Source organism: Symphalangus syndactylus, chromosome 17 (assembly GCF_028878055.3).
Source record: "Symphalangus syndactylus isolate Jambi chromosome 17, NHGRI_mSymSyn1-v2.1_pri, whole genome shotgun sequence".
NCBI lineage: Eukaryota > Metazoa > Chordata > Mammalia > Primates > Hylobatidae > Symphalangus > Symphalangus syndactylus.
The window spans coordinates 95,378,897-95,393,189 of NC_072439.2; the positions used below are offsets into that span (position 1 = coordinate 95,378,897).

At 36.3% G+C, this 14,293-nt stretch overlaps 1 protein-coding gene across 30 annotated transcripts in view; it reads left to right on the top strand.

Annotated features, from left to right (window-relative positions):
* OPA1 (OPA1 mitochondrial dynamin like GTPase) overlaps positions 1-14,293 on the top strand; it is a 100,996-nt gene that overhangs the window by 46,561 nt on the left and 40,142 nt on the right. For 26 of the 30 annotated variants that reach the window (XR_010116510.1, XM_063620572.1, XM_063620558.1 and 23 more), the window contains 10 exons: positions 3,317-3,397; positions 3,517-3,591; positions 3,920-3,991; positions 4,075-4,174; positions 4,522-4,652; positions 6,107-6,179; positions 6,282-6,354; positions 7,610-7,725; positions 8,603-8,667; positions 9,336-9,412. Coding sequence is in view for 29 of the 30 variants with exons in the window: in XM_063620572.1 (XP_063476642.1) it covers positions 3,317-3,397; positions 3,517-3,591; positions 3,920-3,991; positions 4,075-4,174; positions 4,522-4,652; positions 6,107-6,179; positions 6,282-6,354; positions 7,610-7,725; positions 8,603-8,667; positions 9,336-9,412 (863 nt within the window). In the remaining variant the exon portion in view is untranslated. The remainder of the gene's footprint in view (positions 1-3,316; positions 3,398-3,516; positions 3,592-3,919; positions 3,992-4,074; positions 4,175-4,521; positions 4,653-6,106; positions 6,180-6,281; positions 6,355-7,609; positions 7,726-8,602; positions 8,668-9,335; positions 9,413-14,293) is intronic. The other 4 variants (XM_063620575.1, XM_063620565.1, XM_063620551.1 and 1 more) reach the window with 2 other exon arrangements.

The window sequence follows — 14,293 nt, forward strand, 5'->3', positions numbered from 1 at the left end:
GTGAGGGAGTAGTCCTGAGGATATCCTGTGTTCAGCAAGGAGAATAGCTGATGCAAAGCCTCTGAGGTGGTTGTGTGGCTGTCGTGTTCAAGGAACAACACAGAGGCCTGTATGGTCAGGTCGGGGTGAAGAGCTAGCCATGGTCGGGGCAAATGATGACGTTAGAGGAATAATGAAGAGCAGGGAGGAACAGATCAATAAGGCCTATAAGCCATTGTACAGACCTCCGTTTTATTTTAAGTAAAATGGAGAGCCAGTGCAGGATTTCGAGCAAAGTAACAACAGTGCCTTTTAAAAGGCTGCTCTTTTGAAAATAATTGTAGCCAAGATGTAGAACCAGGGAGTCCAGGCTACTGGAGTATCCAGGTGATACTTGGGCTAGGGAAGTAGCAGTGAAAGTGGTAAGAAATGGATAGATTATAAATGTATTTTAAAGGTAGAATTAACAGGATTTCTTGACAGGTTTGATATGGAGAGGGGAGAGAAGAAAAGCAATGGGGAGAAAGAGAGAGAGTGTCAATCATCAATGATGGCTCCAGGGTCTTTAGCCTGAACAAATTAAAGGATGTAGTTTGCATAGAAGTCTGTCAGTGGATCAGGTTTGGGGGAAGAAGATCAGGAGTTCCGTTTTGGACTTGCTGAGTGGTGATAACAAGCAGTTGGGTATGCAAGTTTAGACAGACGTCTGGGCCAGAGACATATATTTAGGAGTCATGATCAACTATCTAAAAGTAGTATTTAAAGTCATGATCTTACTGGAGAAGATCTTCAAGAGAGTGAGTAGAGATGAGACACAGAAGCAAGCAGTATATTCTGGGCACTCTGAACATTAAGATGTCGAGGGAAGAGAAAATAACAAAGGAATGTGTGAAGGCCCAACCAGTATAGTAAGAGGCAAAGCAGAGCAGGGCGGTGCGCTCAAAGTCAGGGAAACAAAAAGAAAATATGGAGGAGGAGGGAGTGCTCAGTGAGGTCACATGCTGCTGATCCATCAAGGAAGGTGAACATAGAAACCAGTCATTGAGTTCACCAGTGGAGGCAAGAAAGGGGAACGTGTGGAAGTTTCCTTCTGATTGCTTCTGCTTACTCAGTGAAATACTAAGCCAGATGATCAGCTGTTAATTACAAAGGAGAAGAGATTAAAGACTGAGGCAGGAAGAAAAAGTGAAGTCTTTTAACAGATTGTGGTGACTCTAGGAGTGAATCAGTGGAGAAAGTCAAGTGATACTAGGATTACTGAGTTGGACTGAAGTCCCTTTAAGTTCTGTGGACATAAATTTTAAATGAATCATTATGATTGTGTTTTGTTTTTTTCATGTTCAGCTGGTGGGGGTAGGTATAGAATAATTGGAAGATTGCAATTACCAAGAATTATGGCAAGAATAGTGGGAGAAAGACAGTGAGGCTGATGCTGAAATCTTCAAGAAATGAAATCTGTTTACAAGTGCAACAGGATATGGGCAGCCTAGTGTGATTCATCCAGGTTGCACTTTTGTGGGTCTAGCTATGGATTGAATCGTGTTACGTGTTACTAGTTCTGTGTGTGGTACTGTGTGAATGTACCAGACTTTACATATCCATTTTACTATCGATGGGAATTTGGGGTACATCTAACCTAGAGATAAAAACAAAATGAACCTCAGACTACACCTCGTATCCTGTTCAATAATCAGTTGTAAAAACATGGGAAAGAAACCTACCTTTTACATTGTTACTAGCACCCTAATTGTAGAAGCTGTGGATGATACTTCAAGAAGGAATTAATTTTGTTCTGGCAGGCAGGGTGTGAACAGGTTTCCTTGAAACAGATGAGGCTGGTCTCGTTCCAGTTTGTCATTAGTCCCTTAGTGTTTACTAGAGCTTCTCCTTGACCAACCCTGAATTCCAGTTTTTTGTTTCCCCAGAGCAGTGAAAGTGCCAAAATCCCAGCTTAGCATTTTAACCTCCTTAGCAGCTTCTTTCTGCTTGGTTTCTTAATATGTGAAAGCTGTGAAAGGAAACTGCACAGGATGTTGGGTTTTGTTTTGGAGGTTTATTTCTGCAGTTCATTTTTCTTTGGGATTGTGGCACCTTAAGACGTGACTGCTTGATAACTCGGAATTCCAATCTTGTCTACTCAATCCAGTGAAACTGCTACACGTTTTAAGTTTTTCTCTTGGGCCTTTGCCATGTGCTACAAATCAGCAAATCCTCTGATGGAAATAGCTGAACAGCTTTCAAAGAGCTGTTTATTGTTTTTTAATTTAGCCTGTTTAGCTAATCTCAGTAGAAGGAATTGTATTTTTAAAGTAAAATGACTAGAGAGAAGCTAGAAAAGTGTCAATTAGGGGTTTAGAAGTTCTTGTGAAACCACTGACTGTTAATATACATTGCTATAACATTTCTTGGCTGGGCGCGGTGGCTCATGCCTGTAATCCCAGCACTTTGGGAGGCTGAGGAGGGCGGATCACCTGAGGTCAAGAGTTCAAGACCAGCCTGGCCAACATGGCGAAACCCTGTCTCTACTAAAAATACAAAAAACTAGCCAGGCGTGATGGCGGGCATCTGTAATCCCAGCTACTCTGGAGGCTGAGGCAGGAGAATCACTTGAAACCGGGAAGTGGAGGTTGCAGTGAGCTGAGATCACGCCACTGCACTCCAGCCTGGGCGACAGTATGAGACTCCGTCTCAAAACAAACAAAAAAACAAACAAAACAAAATTTCTTACCCAAATATCACTCCTTGAGTGAAGCCTGTCGTAGCTCCCTTATCAACAGTTCCATTCTCTTCTGTGGCACCCTAGGTTTTGTCACTCTCTTCTATTATGTCTGTGTATATTTCTCCCAGCATGTAATGAGGTCTAAAACCGGGTCAGCTCTGTGTTTCCCCACCTACAACACCTGACACGTAGTTCACTCTCTGTAGAGGTTGAATGAATGAATTGTCCTTTACCTAAATTCATCTTTGAGGTTAAATGCAAGGTTTCCTTTTAGTGTTTCAAGTTTTAGAGAGATGATTTTGGGCTTAGTGCTGTGTATAGCATTGACTGGGGAAAGAAAGAGGCAGCAGCATTTTAGGTCATGAGAGATATAAAGGAACCGGCATTCTTGTTGGGAAATCACAACATGTATGACATATATACAAACAATACAAATACAAAATTATTTTGTCTTCTCAGAACTACCATGTTGACAGCTTCAGGGGGTGCACCAGCAGTAGTGTGAAGGGACTCTTGGATTTGTGCAATGCAGTAGCCCTGTCTAGACCACATAAGGGCTGTGGGAATTAATATTACTTATAAATACATCATTACTTCTCAGTTTTCTATTACTATCAGGTGACTCTCAGTGAAGGTCCTCACCATGTGGCCCTATTTAAAGATAGTTCTCGGGAGTTTGATCTTACCAAAGAAGAAGATGTAAGTAAAATTCATCTAAGGTTGCTATGTGTAATTTTATAACCTGGATGAGCTTATAGAAGACAGTTAAAGAATATTTGTGAATTAAGATTTTCTTAGGATTTTGTGTTTTCTATTAGCTTGCAGCATTAAGACATGAAATAGAACTTCGAATGAGGAAAAATGTGAAAGAAGGCTGTACCGTTAGCCCTGAGGTAAGGGCTGCAGTTCATTTCAGTCACATTTTATGGAAATTAAATGTTTATGATTTCAAATAAATCATAATTTTGGTATTGATGTTTAGATTGCTGCTGTTCCAAGATATGTAGAGCTTTTTTTAAAAAAAATTCCAAATAATGTATCATTTTGTGGGTAATTTTCCAGAATAATTACTTTTAGCATCAGAGAAAGAATACCATTTTTGTGAACATCTTATCTGAATGGATGAGATATAGGATTTTCAGAATGTATTTCACCAAAAAAAATTCTTAACAAATTCCCCCCAAAATTTAGCATTATTTTATTTTTATTTTTCCTGAGTAGACCATATCCTTAAATGTAAAAGGCCCTGGACTACAGAGGATGGTGCTTGTTGACTTACCAGGTGTGATTAATGTAAGTATATACAAAACATGTATTTTATTTTATTCCTGTTGTGTGAAGCATTTATAATGACATTTAAAACCTTTTTCTTTAAGACTGTGACATCAGGCATGGCTCCTGACACAAAGGAAACTATTTTCAGTATCAGCAAAGCTTACATGCAGAATCCTAATGCCATCATACTATGTATTCAAGGTAAATCATATCAAAAGATTTTAATGTACTGATATATTTTCTTCTTTAGCAATCCAAGCTTTGCATTAAATAGTTCGTGTTATGTAAACATACAAGATAAATGCACTTTTGCCTTCTCTTCGTATTCATTTTATTAGTAAATTAAATTAAAGTTGAAATTATTTTGATAAGTTTTACATAAGCATCATGGAAATTTTTATTGGCTAGAATTTCTTTTTAGTAAATAACGTAAATGTATTAAAATCTTTCTTGCTATAATGTAGACACAGGGGTATACTTTGTGCTAAGTTTTAAAAGTCTACTTTACATCTTAAAATTCCACAGTGTCATTTTTTTATTTTCTTCAGATGGATCTGTGGATGCTGAACGCAGTATTGTTACAGACTTGGTCAGTCAAATGGACCCTCATGGAAGGAGAACCATATTCGTTTTGACCAAAGTAGACCTGGCAGAGAAAAATGTAGCCAGTCCAAGCAGGGTGAGGTCAAATTTTTTGTTGGGAGAATAGATTCTTTGTAAAAGCTCCAGATGTGATAGGGATTTGTTATTTAAAAAAAAACAAAAAAACAAAAAAAAAAAACAAACACCTTACAACTAAGATTTATTACAATGAAAGGATAAAGCAAATCACAAAAGGAAATGGTACATGATATGAAAGTCTAAAGGAAACCAGGCTCACGTTTCCACTAGTTCACTCCCGGTAGACTCACACAGGGCACATTTAATTCCTCCAGCAACAAGCTGCTTGTTAGAGACTCAGCTCTTAAGGTTTTCATTGGAGGTTAGTCGTTTCGGCATCCTCCTGGACCAAAATTATTTCATACTCCCAAAAGGAAAGCATATGTTACAATTAAACCATATTACTTGAGTAGTGAGCCACTGTTATATAGGGAGAGGTTTATATCAGTGTAGGGAACTGTTTACCAGTTAAGTTTTCAGATACCAGCCAAAGGCAGGCAGGCCTTTTTAAGGATAGTAGTCTCAGGCCTGCTGTGTTAACCCTTTTCTAGGTAGCCACCATAACCTCTGCTCTGCCTTCTTTTTAAGGGTAAGGCCTGCCATGGTATTGATGGTTCTGACATGGAGAAGGGGAGAAGTGAGGTAGAAACAAATTTCTGTGGCCTCCTCCCCATCTTTCTTCATTCCTTTCATTTCTTTCAACTCTAGGATAGTGAGTTTATATTTCTTCTGAGATGCAACTGAAGCTTATTTCAGTCCTTTTTGTATAAAAGATTCAGCATTAGCTTAGGTGTAACTTGTCTTAAAGGAGGGATTCTCATCCCATTATTAATCTGAATGGGCTTCAGGGGATAGAAACTCTAACATATGTGAAAGGTCTCTGTGCAAATATGCATTTTTCTGGGTACATAGTCTATTTTTTTTTTTAATCACATTTAGAAATGGATTTTTGATTCTAAAAGGGTTGAGAATCAGTGGATCCAAATAGTAAGGAAGAAGGTGGGAGGGGAGGAAGGAGTAAAAGAAGACAATCCAGCTTGGTTAGAATTTAGATATTTGAAGAGAGTATGGAAAAATAATAATAGCTACCATTTATTGAGTGCTTCATGCCTGGCACTGTTATCATATTGTCCCATAATCTCACCAACCTTTTTGAAAAAATTAAGTTGTTTACTTAAGGTCGCATAACTGCTAGGCAGCAGAGCAGGAATTCAAACTAAGGTCTGTCTGACTTTAAAGAACTACACATCATTCCAGGTTTTCGATACGTGTGTTTTAATAATACATTTTCAATATAGTAAAATTAAGTGTATTTTTTTCAAATAGCAATGGAAAAACATTTTAAATGCTTTTGTGCAGATTTATTTAACTATATACATGTATAGCATTATTTTACTTTCTAAATTGTATATTATGCTTTTAAAACTTATGTAAACTATATCTCACATTAATTTTTCCCACTTTTAAAAATAGATTCAGCAGATAATTGAAGGAAAGCTCTTCCCAATGAAAGCTTTAGGTTATTTTGCTGTTGTAACAGGAAAAGGTATGCAAAGATGGATTATAATAACTTATTTTTAGTTTATGTTGTTTTCAAATAATAAAGAGTAATTTTGTTGGTGAAAATTTGACCATCATTCTTCCCCAGGGAACAGCTCTGAAAGCATTGAAGCTATAAGAGAATATGAAGAAGAGTTTTTTCAGAATTCAAAGCTCCTAAAGTAGGTATCTTGTTAAAACGTTTAAACATTTTACAGTAGGAGAGTAGCTTAAATCGAACTGTTTTCACTTAAAAGATCAGGTTTTATAACCATTAGTTTAACATCGGATTTCTAGGATTTTTCCCAAATAGTGAACTGTATCTAATAAACAAGTCCTTAGCTACTTTTTGACAGAATTGAGAGCAGTTTATCACATGGTACAATACATACTGGCATGCTTCCTTGGATGTGGGCACCAAAAGACAACATAGATATCTGCCTCTTACTTTATTTTACTTATAAAGTGGTTTTAGAAAATTGACACTTTCACTTTTAAATATGTGTACATATTTCTCTTACAGTATTAGGGAAGGTTGGAGTGGGGTTGTCAAAGAAGTATCCCTGGATAGATATTGACAGGAGATAAGATAAGCAAAAAGAGCTAAAGGCCAGTTGTATTACTGTATACTAAAACTTTATATGTTGAGTTTCTGGAAATAGAAAAGTGTGTTTGTTCCTAGGTTAGTATGGTAAGTCAAGATAGTTCTTGGAAACCATAATCTTACATGCTTTGGGAGTGCACTGACAACACGTAGAACTGTGTTGTCTAATATGGTATCACTAGTTTTGTGTAGTTATTAAAATTTAAATTAGTTGGAATTAAATTAATTTTTGGAAGATGGCTTTCTTCATGTTCTTTTTAAAGGCATGGTGGCTCATGCCTGTAATCCCAGTACTTTCAGAGGCCAAGGCGGGCAGATCACTTGAGGTCAGGAGTTTGAGACCAGTCTGTCCAACATGGTGAAACCCCAGCTCTACTAAAAATAAAAAAAAAAATTAGCTGGGCATGGCGGTGGGCACCTGTAACCCCAGCTACTCAGGAGGGAGAATCGCTTGAACCCCGAGGGGGTCGGGGGCAGAGGTTGTAGTGACCCAAGATCACGCCACTGCACTCCAGCCTGGACGATAGTGCGAGATTCCAGCTCAAAAAAATAATAATAATAAAATATAACATTAAATTTAAATTAGTTAAAATTCAATAAAATTAAAAATACAGTTCCTCAGTTAAACTAGCCACACATTTCAAGCGCTCAGTAATCCAGTGTGCCAGTAGCTACCATATTGGAATGTTTTCCCTCATCACATAAATTTTTATTAAACAGCACTGGTATAAAAGGTAAGAGTGGCTGTTAGCAAGCACATTCACAGACTTGGTGGTAGTATTGTCCTTTTTGTCATTTTAATATAGTTTAGCTCTTGTTATTTTTTTTAATAGGACAAGCATGCTAAAGGCACACCAAGTGACTACAAGAAATTTAAGCCTTGCAGTATCAGACTGCTTTTGGAAAATGGTACGAGAGTCCGTTGAACAACAGGCTGATAGTTTCAAAGGTAAGTTGGATTTTTTAAAGAAGCAAGCAAATTAAGACATTTTATTAGCTGGCAACCTTTAGCATCCATATGATTCTATACTACTTTACTTTAACAGTTGCTTGGTAGTTCATTTACACTTAGACAATATCTGGAAAATAGAAGAATACAAACCTTCAGTTGTTATACAAGAATAAGATTTTTCCTTTCAGAGGAAACATCTCTAGGAACACATTTGCAGAGTTCAAACAGATGAGAACGTTTGCTAGTGCTTGGAAGTACACAATAAACTATAGAGAATTCAGATTCACCTTGTTGAGGGCGAAGAGAGCAGATGTGTTGGGAAGCAGAGCCCTCTGGACTTTATTTATGTGGTACCCTTTCCTGAATCCCACACTTTCCTGCTCAGTGTCTTTTATCTGAAGAGAATATATTTGCTTTCTCTTTTCCCATATGTAAATCCTACCTGATCCTACCTATTTATCCCAGTTAGTCCCTCTGCAACCTTGTATTACTTTTATTTCTATTTTACAGAAGAGAGAACAGAAGACAATAACTTACCCAAATAACTTATCCAGTGTCACACAGCATGGGTAATAGGCCCAGGATTTGGCTGTTGGTGGTACAACTGCAGAGTCCATTCTCTCAGCAGCTCTATGGTACTAAACTACTTCAGCTGTGTGCTAATGGATTTAACATGGAGAAACTAGAATCAGGGAGAATAGTTTTGAAAGCTATTGCAAAAATGAAATTCTGACATGTTGAGATCCCAGAGTATTAAGGGGTCATAGGCACACTTCAGAAATTCAGTTAATACAAAGGATATGTATTTTAACCACTTTAACCACTACATCTGGAAAGGAGAGTCATCAAACTTAAACTTTTCCTTCTTCCTCAGCAACACGTTTTAACCTTGAAACTGAATGGAAGAATAACTATCCTCGCCTGCGGGAACTTGACCGGGTAATATTTGGATACTCATGTATTTTGTATATATCTTAATTTAATGTTGTGTGCTAACTAAATTTATGTTGAGAGAAACATTTGATAAGCTAAATTACTTTGGTTTTGACTGTAACTACTAATTTGTAAGAATACATCTCTAGGAGCAGTTATCTCTTACAATAATTTAAATTATTTATTATATAAGATTAAAATGGATTATAAGATGTCAGAACAAGTGTTGAAAGTGTTTTCTGAGAAGGTAATGAATATGCTTTAAAGGTTTTGTAGAATTCGTGTATTCATGTAATTTAGTGGGAATTAAACATTGTTTTTCCTTGATTTTAAAATCCCCATTAGTTAATAAAACACACCATTAATATACAGTTACTGATGTACTAAATTAATATGTATTGATGCTTTCACATAACGTGAACAAGTGTTATGTGAAAAACTGCATTCAAAATTGAGAAGGTAGATATTAATGTCAGTTTCTTTGTCCTTATCTGGATAATGGCATTCCTAAAAAAAAAAACACTGGAAGTGCATTTTTGCTAGTCATGTATATTTAAACCCAAATTCAGCCTAGTAGCCTGTCAAAAACCTCCCTTTGGTTATCTCTGAAAATCATGATGGGGTAAATTTACTGTCTTACGGAAATCTTACTTACTTGTATTTATATTGCCTAGAATGAACTATTTGAAAAAGCTAAAAATGAAATCCTTGATGAAGTTATCAGTCTGAGCCAGGTTACACCAAAACATTGGTAAGTATTTGATATTAGTCTCTTTTCTGAAAGACTTTACTCTACAGGTTATAATGAAATGCTAAAACTTAGATTGATAAAGCAGTGATTTATTGTTGCCTTGGCTCATAGGCAAAAACGTAATAGTGTATTTTTTTGGCAATATCTAACTACTTTTGTAGTCTAACCAGTTGAATTTCTGGAAGATGACTTTCTTCATGTTCTTTTTAAATCTTGATTTTCTTTGCCTTTTCTTTATCTATACTTAATAAATACATAATCATGATTTCTGTAAAATCATTTGGGCAAAAGTTTCGTCAAATTGTACTTTAGGTAAATATCAACCTGTCAAAATTGGTTTATAAAGGGAGGTTAGTATATATGTTCAGGTTCTCCATTCTCAGTAAGAACAGTTAGTGCTCTCTGTAACATGTGGTTAATATGTTGTATCCAAATCACATTTTGAACTTAATGCTATTAATACTTGAAATTTTTAAAAATAGCAAGTAAATGCACCTTTTTGAAAAATTTTTATGTTAATCTTTTCTAAGGCAAACTATTACCTTCAGTTTATATTTTATGTAAGTTTGGCCATTCCTAAATTCAGTGGAATGAGACACGGTAAAACAAGCTATGTATAAATAGCCTTGACATTTTTATAGTCACATGTTAATTAACAAATTCCTCATGCAGAAATTATCTTTCTAATGAAAACTGTGGTATTTTTAAGAATTTATTTTTGGAGCAGAACTATCCTCACTGCCATTCATTGTAAATATTTTCTGTACCTAGTCTGTTCACTCAGTTAAAGGTTATCAAAAGTGAGCATAGATAGTAGTGTCTGGTCTGTACATTTGAATTCAACATCACTAGTTTCCTCATTTCCGTCCTTTCTTCCTCAGTGGTGAAATCTCTTCTGTCTTCAAGTAGTCCACATTTGCCTGTTTTTAATCTCCATTCCTTATCCAAAAAAAGAGATCTAATTTTATCTATTCTTGTTGATTAATCAAACATTGTTATGACACAACTTATGTTTGTTTATTTTTATCTTAGCCCAGTTCCATGGCTTTGTGTCAGTCAGCTTTGAAGTTTACAAAGAGATATATAGGTTTACAGATTGAATATAATACTAGTTGCCTTGCTAGGTTGTATGAGGGTATTTAATGTATATAAAAGTGATATGTAAAGTGTAACAACTAATAATGCTGTTTATGGGGAGAAAATGTGGTCCTTCTATAAATTAATTTTTGGTATTATCAAATGGAAAGGTTAGTTTTGTTTGGACAGAGCAACCCTGAAATCAAAGTATTTCTTCACTAAAGTGAGCCTTGAAGATAAATGTAATTTATTTAATACAAAGGTAACTGAAGAGAATTGTGAAGGGACAGTGAACGCATACCACCAGATTGCCCATTGAAAAGGCAAGGGTCAGAACTAGGACATCTGGCTGCTAGAGATTGATTTGTGTAAACTGCCGGATCATATATGATTCTCTGTTTTTTCAGACTGTAGAGGCTGAAAAAATGTTAACACAAATATAAATCAGAATAGCAGGTCCAAGCCTTAGCTGTTCATACCATATTGAATTCAAGTGCGTTACACCCCAAATATTTTCCAAATATTTTATTATTGTGACATGGTTGATGTTCTCTTGAAGTTTTTATTGGTATCTTTTTGCTGAATAATCCTATGTGATATTTTAGGACAGTGCCTAAAATGTTTACATGTATTTAAGTCATAAGACTGATCTATATTTGGTTATCTGGAAAGTGTTAAAAGCATTTTATGTCATAACATGACAGTTTGTTATTTACTTGTAGACATTCCACTGTCCTTCAGTTAAGTTTTAGGAAGGTTATTAGGGGTATAGATTTGACATATAATACATTATAGTAGGAAATAGGCTCTCAGCATTTTTACGCTGTGCCTGGTTTTCAAGAAGGAATCACTGACATTCAGAAGGAGATATGTATATATCGTTAACATCACGTGACCATCAATGTAGACATATCTTTTCTTGAAGAATAGCTGGCTAGCTTCACAGAAATACATTTTTTCTGAAAATGCTACTATGGTACATTTTTAGAAATTCTTAGACTTCAGAAATCAAAGATTTGCAATATCATAATTTGAAATTTAAAACATGAATAACTGTTAAGGCAAAGGCAGGAATATGGTAAGAGCCAGGAGATGAGAACAAGAAAGGCGACACAGGTAGCTATGTCCTGTGGCTTTAACATAAATGGGGGCAAGAGGCAGGAGATAAAACAGTAGATGTAAGCAAAATATTGGGTTTATTAGCCATATTCAGAAGCTTAGCATGTATGGTCACTGAAGAGGATTAGGTCAGGTTTGCATTTTAGAAAGGTCTTTGTAGTAGGCAAAATGGAATACGGGCAGAGAAAACTGTAAGCAAGGAGGCAGTTGGCTGTTGCAATAATTTAGGCAAGATGTGATTGTGGCTTAAACTTGGGTAGTGAGTGGTAGGTAATACAGGTAGACAAGAGACACTTGTGAGATACTTGAGAGGTTACCTAAAAGATAGAATTGACAGTATTTAGTGATGATTTGTGTAGATAATGAAGAGTCTATTAAATAATGAGTATGTTTATATTCAGTAATTACATTGCTAGGAATATATGCAAGTAATGATATATTTGACAAAGATGAACACATAAGACCTTTCACCTTGGTTTTAAAAATAAATGTGAAGAAATGGAAAGCAATTTATGTTTCCCATTTGGGATTATATAGTATTTGGTTTATATAGAGCAGATTACTGCTCTATGGATAGAAGTGGCCTTTGAAAAGTATAGGATGTTGACATGGAAAACTAAATACAGTATACTTTTAGATTTAAAAAAAGGATTTATAAAACAGTATGTATAATTATGAACCACTTGTGTAAATGCACCCACACAAATAGTTAACGCAGATGTAATTTTTTAAATAATAAAGCCATAAATAGTGGTTATCTCATAAAAGAGGAACTATGGGGTACTTCTTACATTTTCTGTGTTGGTTGAAATTATTATATGGAGTATAATAGTCCTCTACTTTAAAATAAAAAAAAAGATCCATTTTAAAAAGTATTTCATTAATTAAAATGGAATGTAGGTAAAGTTTCTGTAAAGAAGGCAATAAAACTATTACCTTTGTTATATTTTTTAAATTATATTTTGTGTATTAGTAGAAGTTATCCCTGGTTGATGGCAAAACCTGGAATAGAGAAGTCACCTATAATAACACAGAATATAGTCCAGCCACGGTGGCTCATGCCTGTAATCCCAGCACTTTGGGAGGCCCCCATGGGCGGATCACTTGAGCTGAGGAGTTCAAGACCAACCTGGGCAACATGCTGAAAACCCTGTCTCTAATAAAAATACAAAAATTAGCCAGGCATGGTGGTGCACACATGTAATCCTATCTACTTGGGTGGCTGAAGCAGGAGAATGGCTTGAACCCAGTAAGTGGAGGTTGCAGTGAGCCAAGATTGCGCCACTGCACGGCAGCCTGGGTAACAGAGTAAGACCCTATCTGAAAACAAACAAACGAAAACATAGAATGTAGGCTGGGAAAATTGTTAGATGATAGCAGCAAGCATAACTGGATGGAGTGGCTTCACAGTATAAGGATTTTTATATGAACGTTGAGAACTGATGGTTCAGAAGACAGACTGGGGTGAGGAGGACTTAGCTTCTACTCTCTAACTCTGAAGGCCATTCAACTACTGAATAGCTTCCTCTCAGCAGAATTTGAGGACAGAGGACAATCACTTTCCTTAAGGAAAGGTTTGGAGATAAAAAGAATAGGAAAAGAGAATGAGAGTGTAAAATGATTTGTCATTATAGGTTATTATAGGAGCACAACAGAAATTGTTGCGATGGAGGGGAGCAGTGGGAGTCTGGGATGGAGGACAGCAGCTTGACGATGAAAGGCAGGAGAGGCTGGGCAAGGAGAAGTGGTAACAGCTGCCTCTGTGGATGTCAAAGCAGCAACCTCCCTTGAGAAAGTTGCCTTTAGCTTCTCGGGATTTGGTAATCAGGAGTTTAAAAAGGGTGTCAGGGATATGGATTCCTGGCCCACAGACTCCAGGGAAAAATAACAGACTATGTGTCTTCTGAAGCAGGACGAGAAAAAAGCCCTGGAGGTCAGAGGGTGGATCCTGGTCTTCAGTTCAACTTTCAGTAGTCTCGAGATTGTGTTTAAAGTGGTATCTGAAGAGGAGGCCCTGACAGGCTGCTTTTCTTCATCTCGCTCCTTAAATTCTCCCACTCTCTGTCATTCACTCAGTGACTAAATTGTCTTTGTCCTTTTGGGCCCCAGTCGTATATCCTCCTCAGACTCTGTTTTCTTTACTGGTTGTACCTGGAAAGTGACCTGAAAGTTAGCAGTGGGAAACCAGGATCTGTGTTGATTGATTCAGTAGACTTAATTTTACACAAAATGTTTAGTCAATAGCCTTGGAGGGTAGGAGATGTTGACTTTCCTCACCAGAGAAGTTCAGCTGGGCTGTTGGACAGCAGGATGTTTTCTGCTACCCTGAGATTTGTGATTATATCCTAAAGGGTTGAGGTTACTCTTAAGAAGGATCCCCTGAGAAGCAGAGTTTTTTTTTGTATTGTATTCCATTATTATATAAGTTTATTACCCAAAGAAATATTTTCTTGAGATTTCAAATTAAAATAGTTATTTTTTTTATTAGTGACCCATGTTCTTTTAAGATGTCTTTCAAGGCAGAATTTTCAGCATGATTATGCATCTTTTACATTGTTACCTTAATCACGAATTACTGAAAAATTTTATCTAACAGCATTCTATAACATCTCTATGCTGTGATCTGATAAGTTGTCATATTTATACCAAGAAGTTTTCAGTCTCGGACTTTCCCATAAACACATG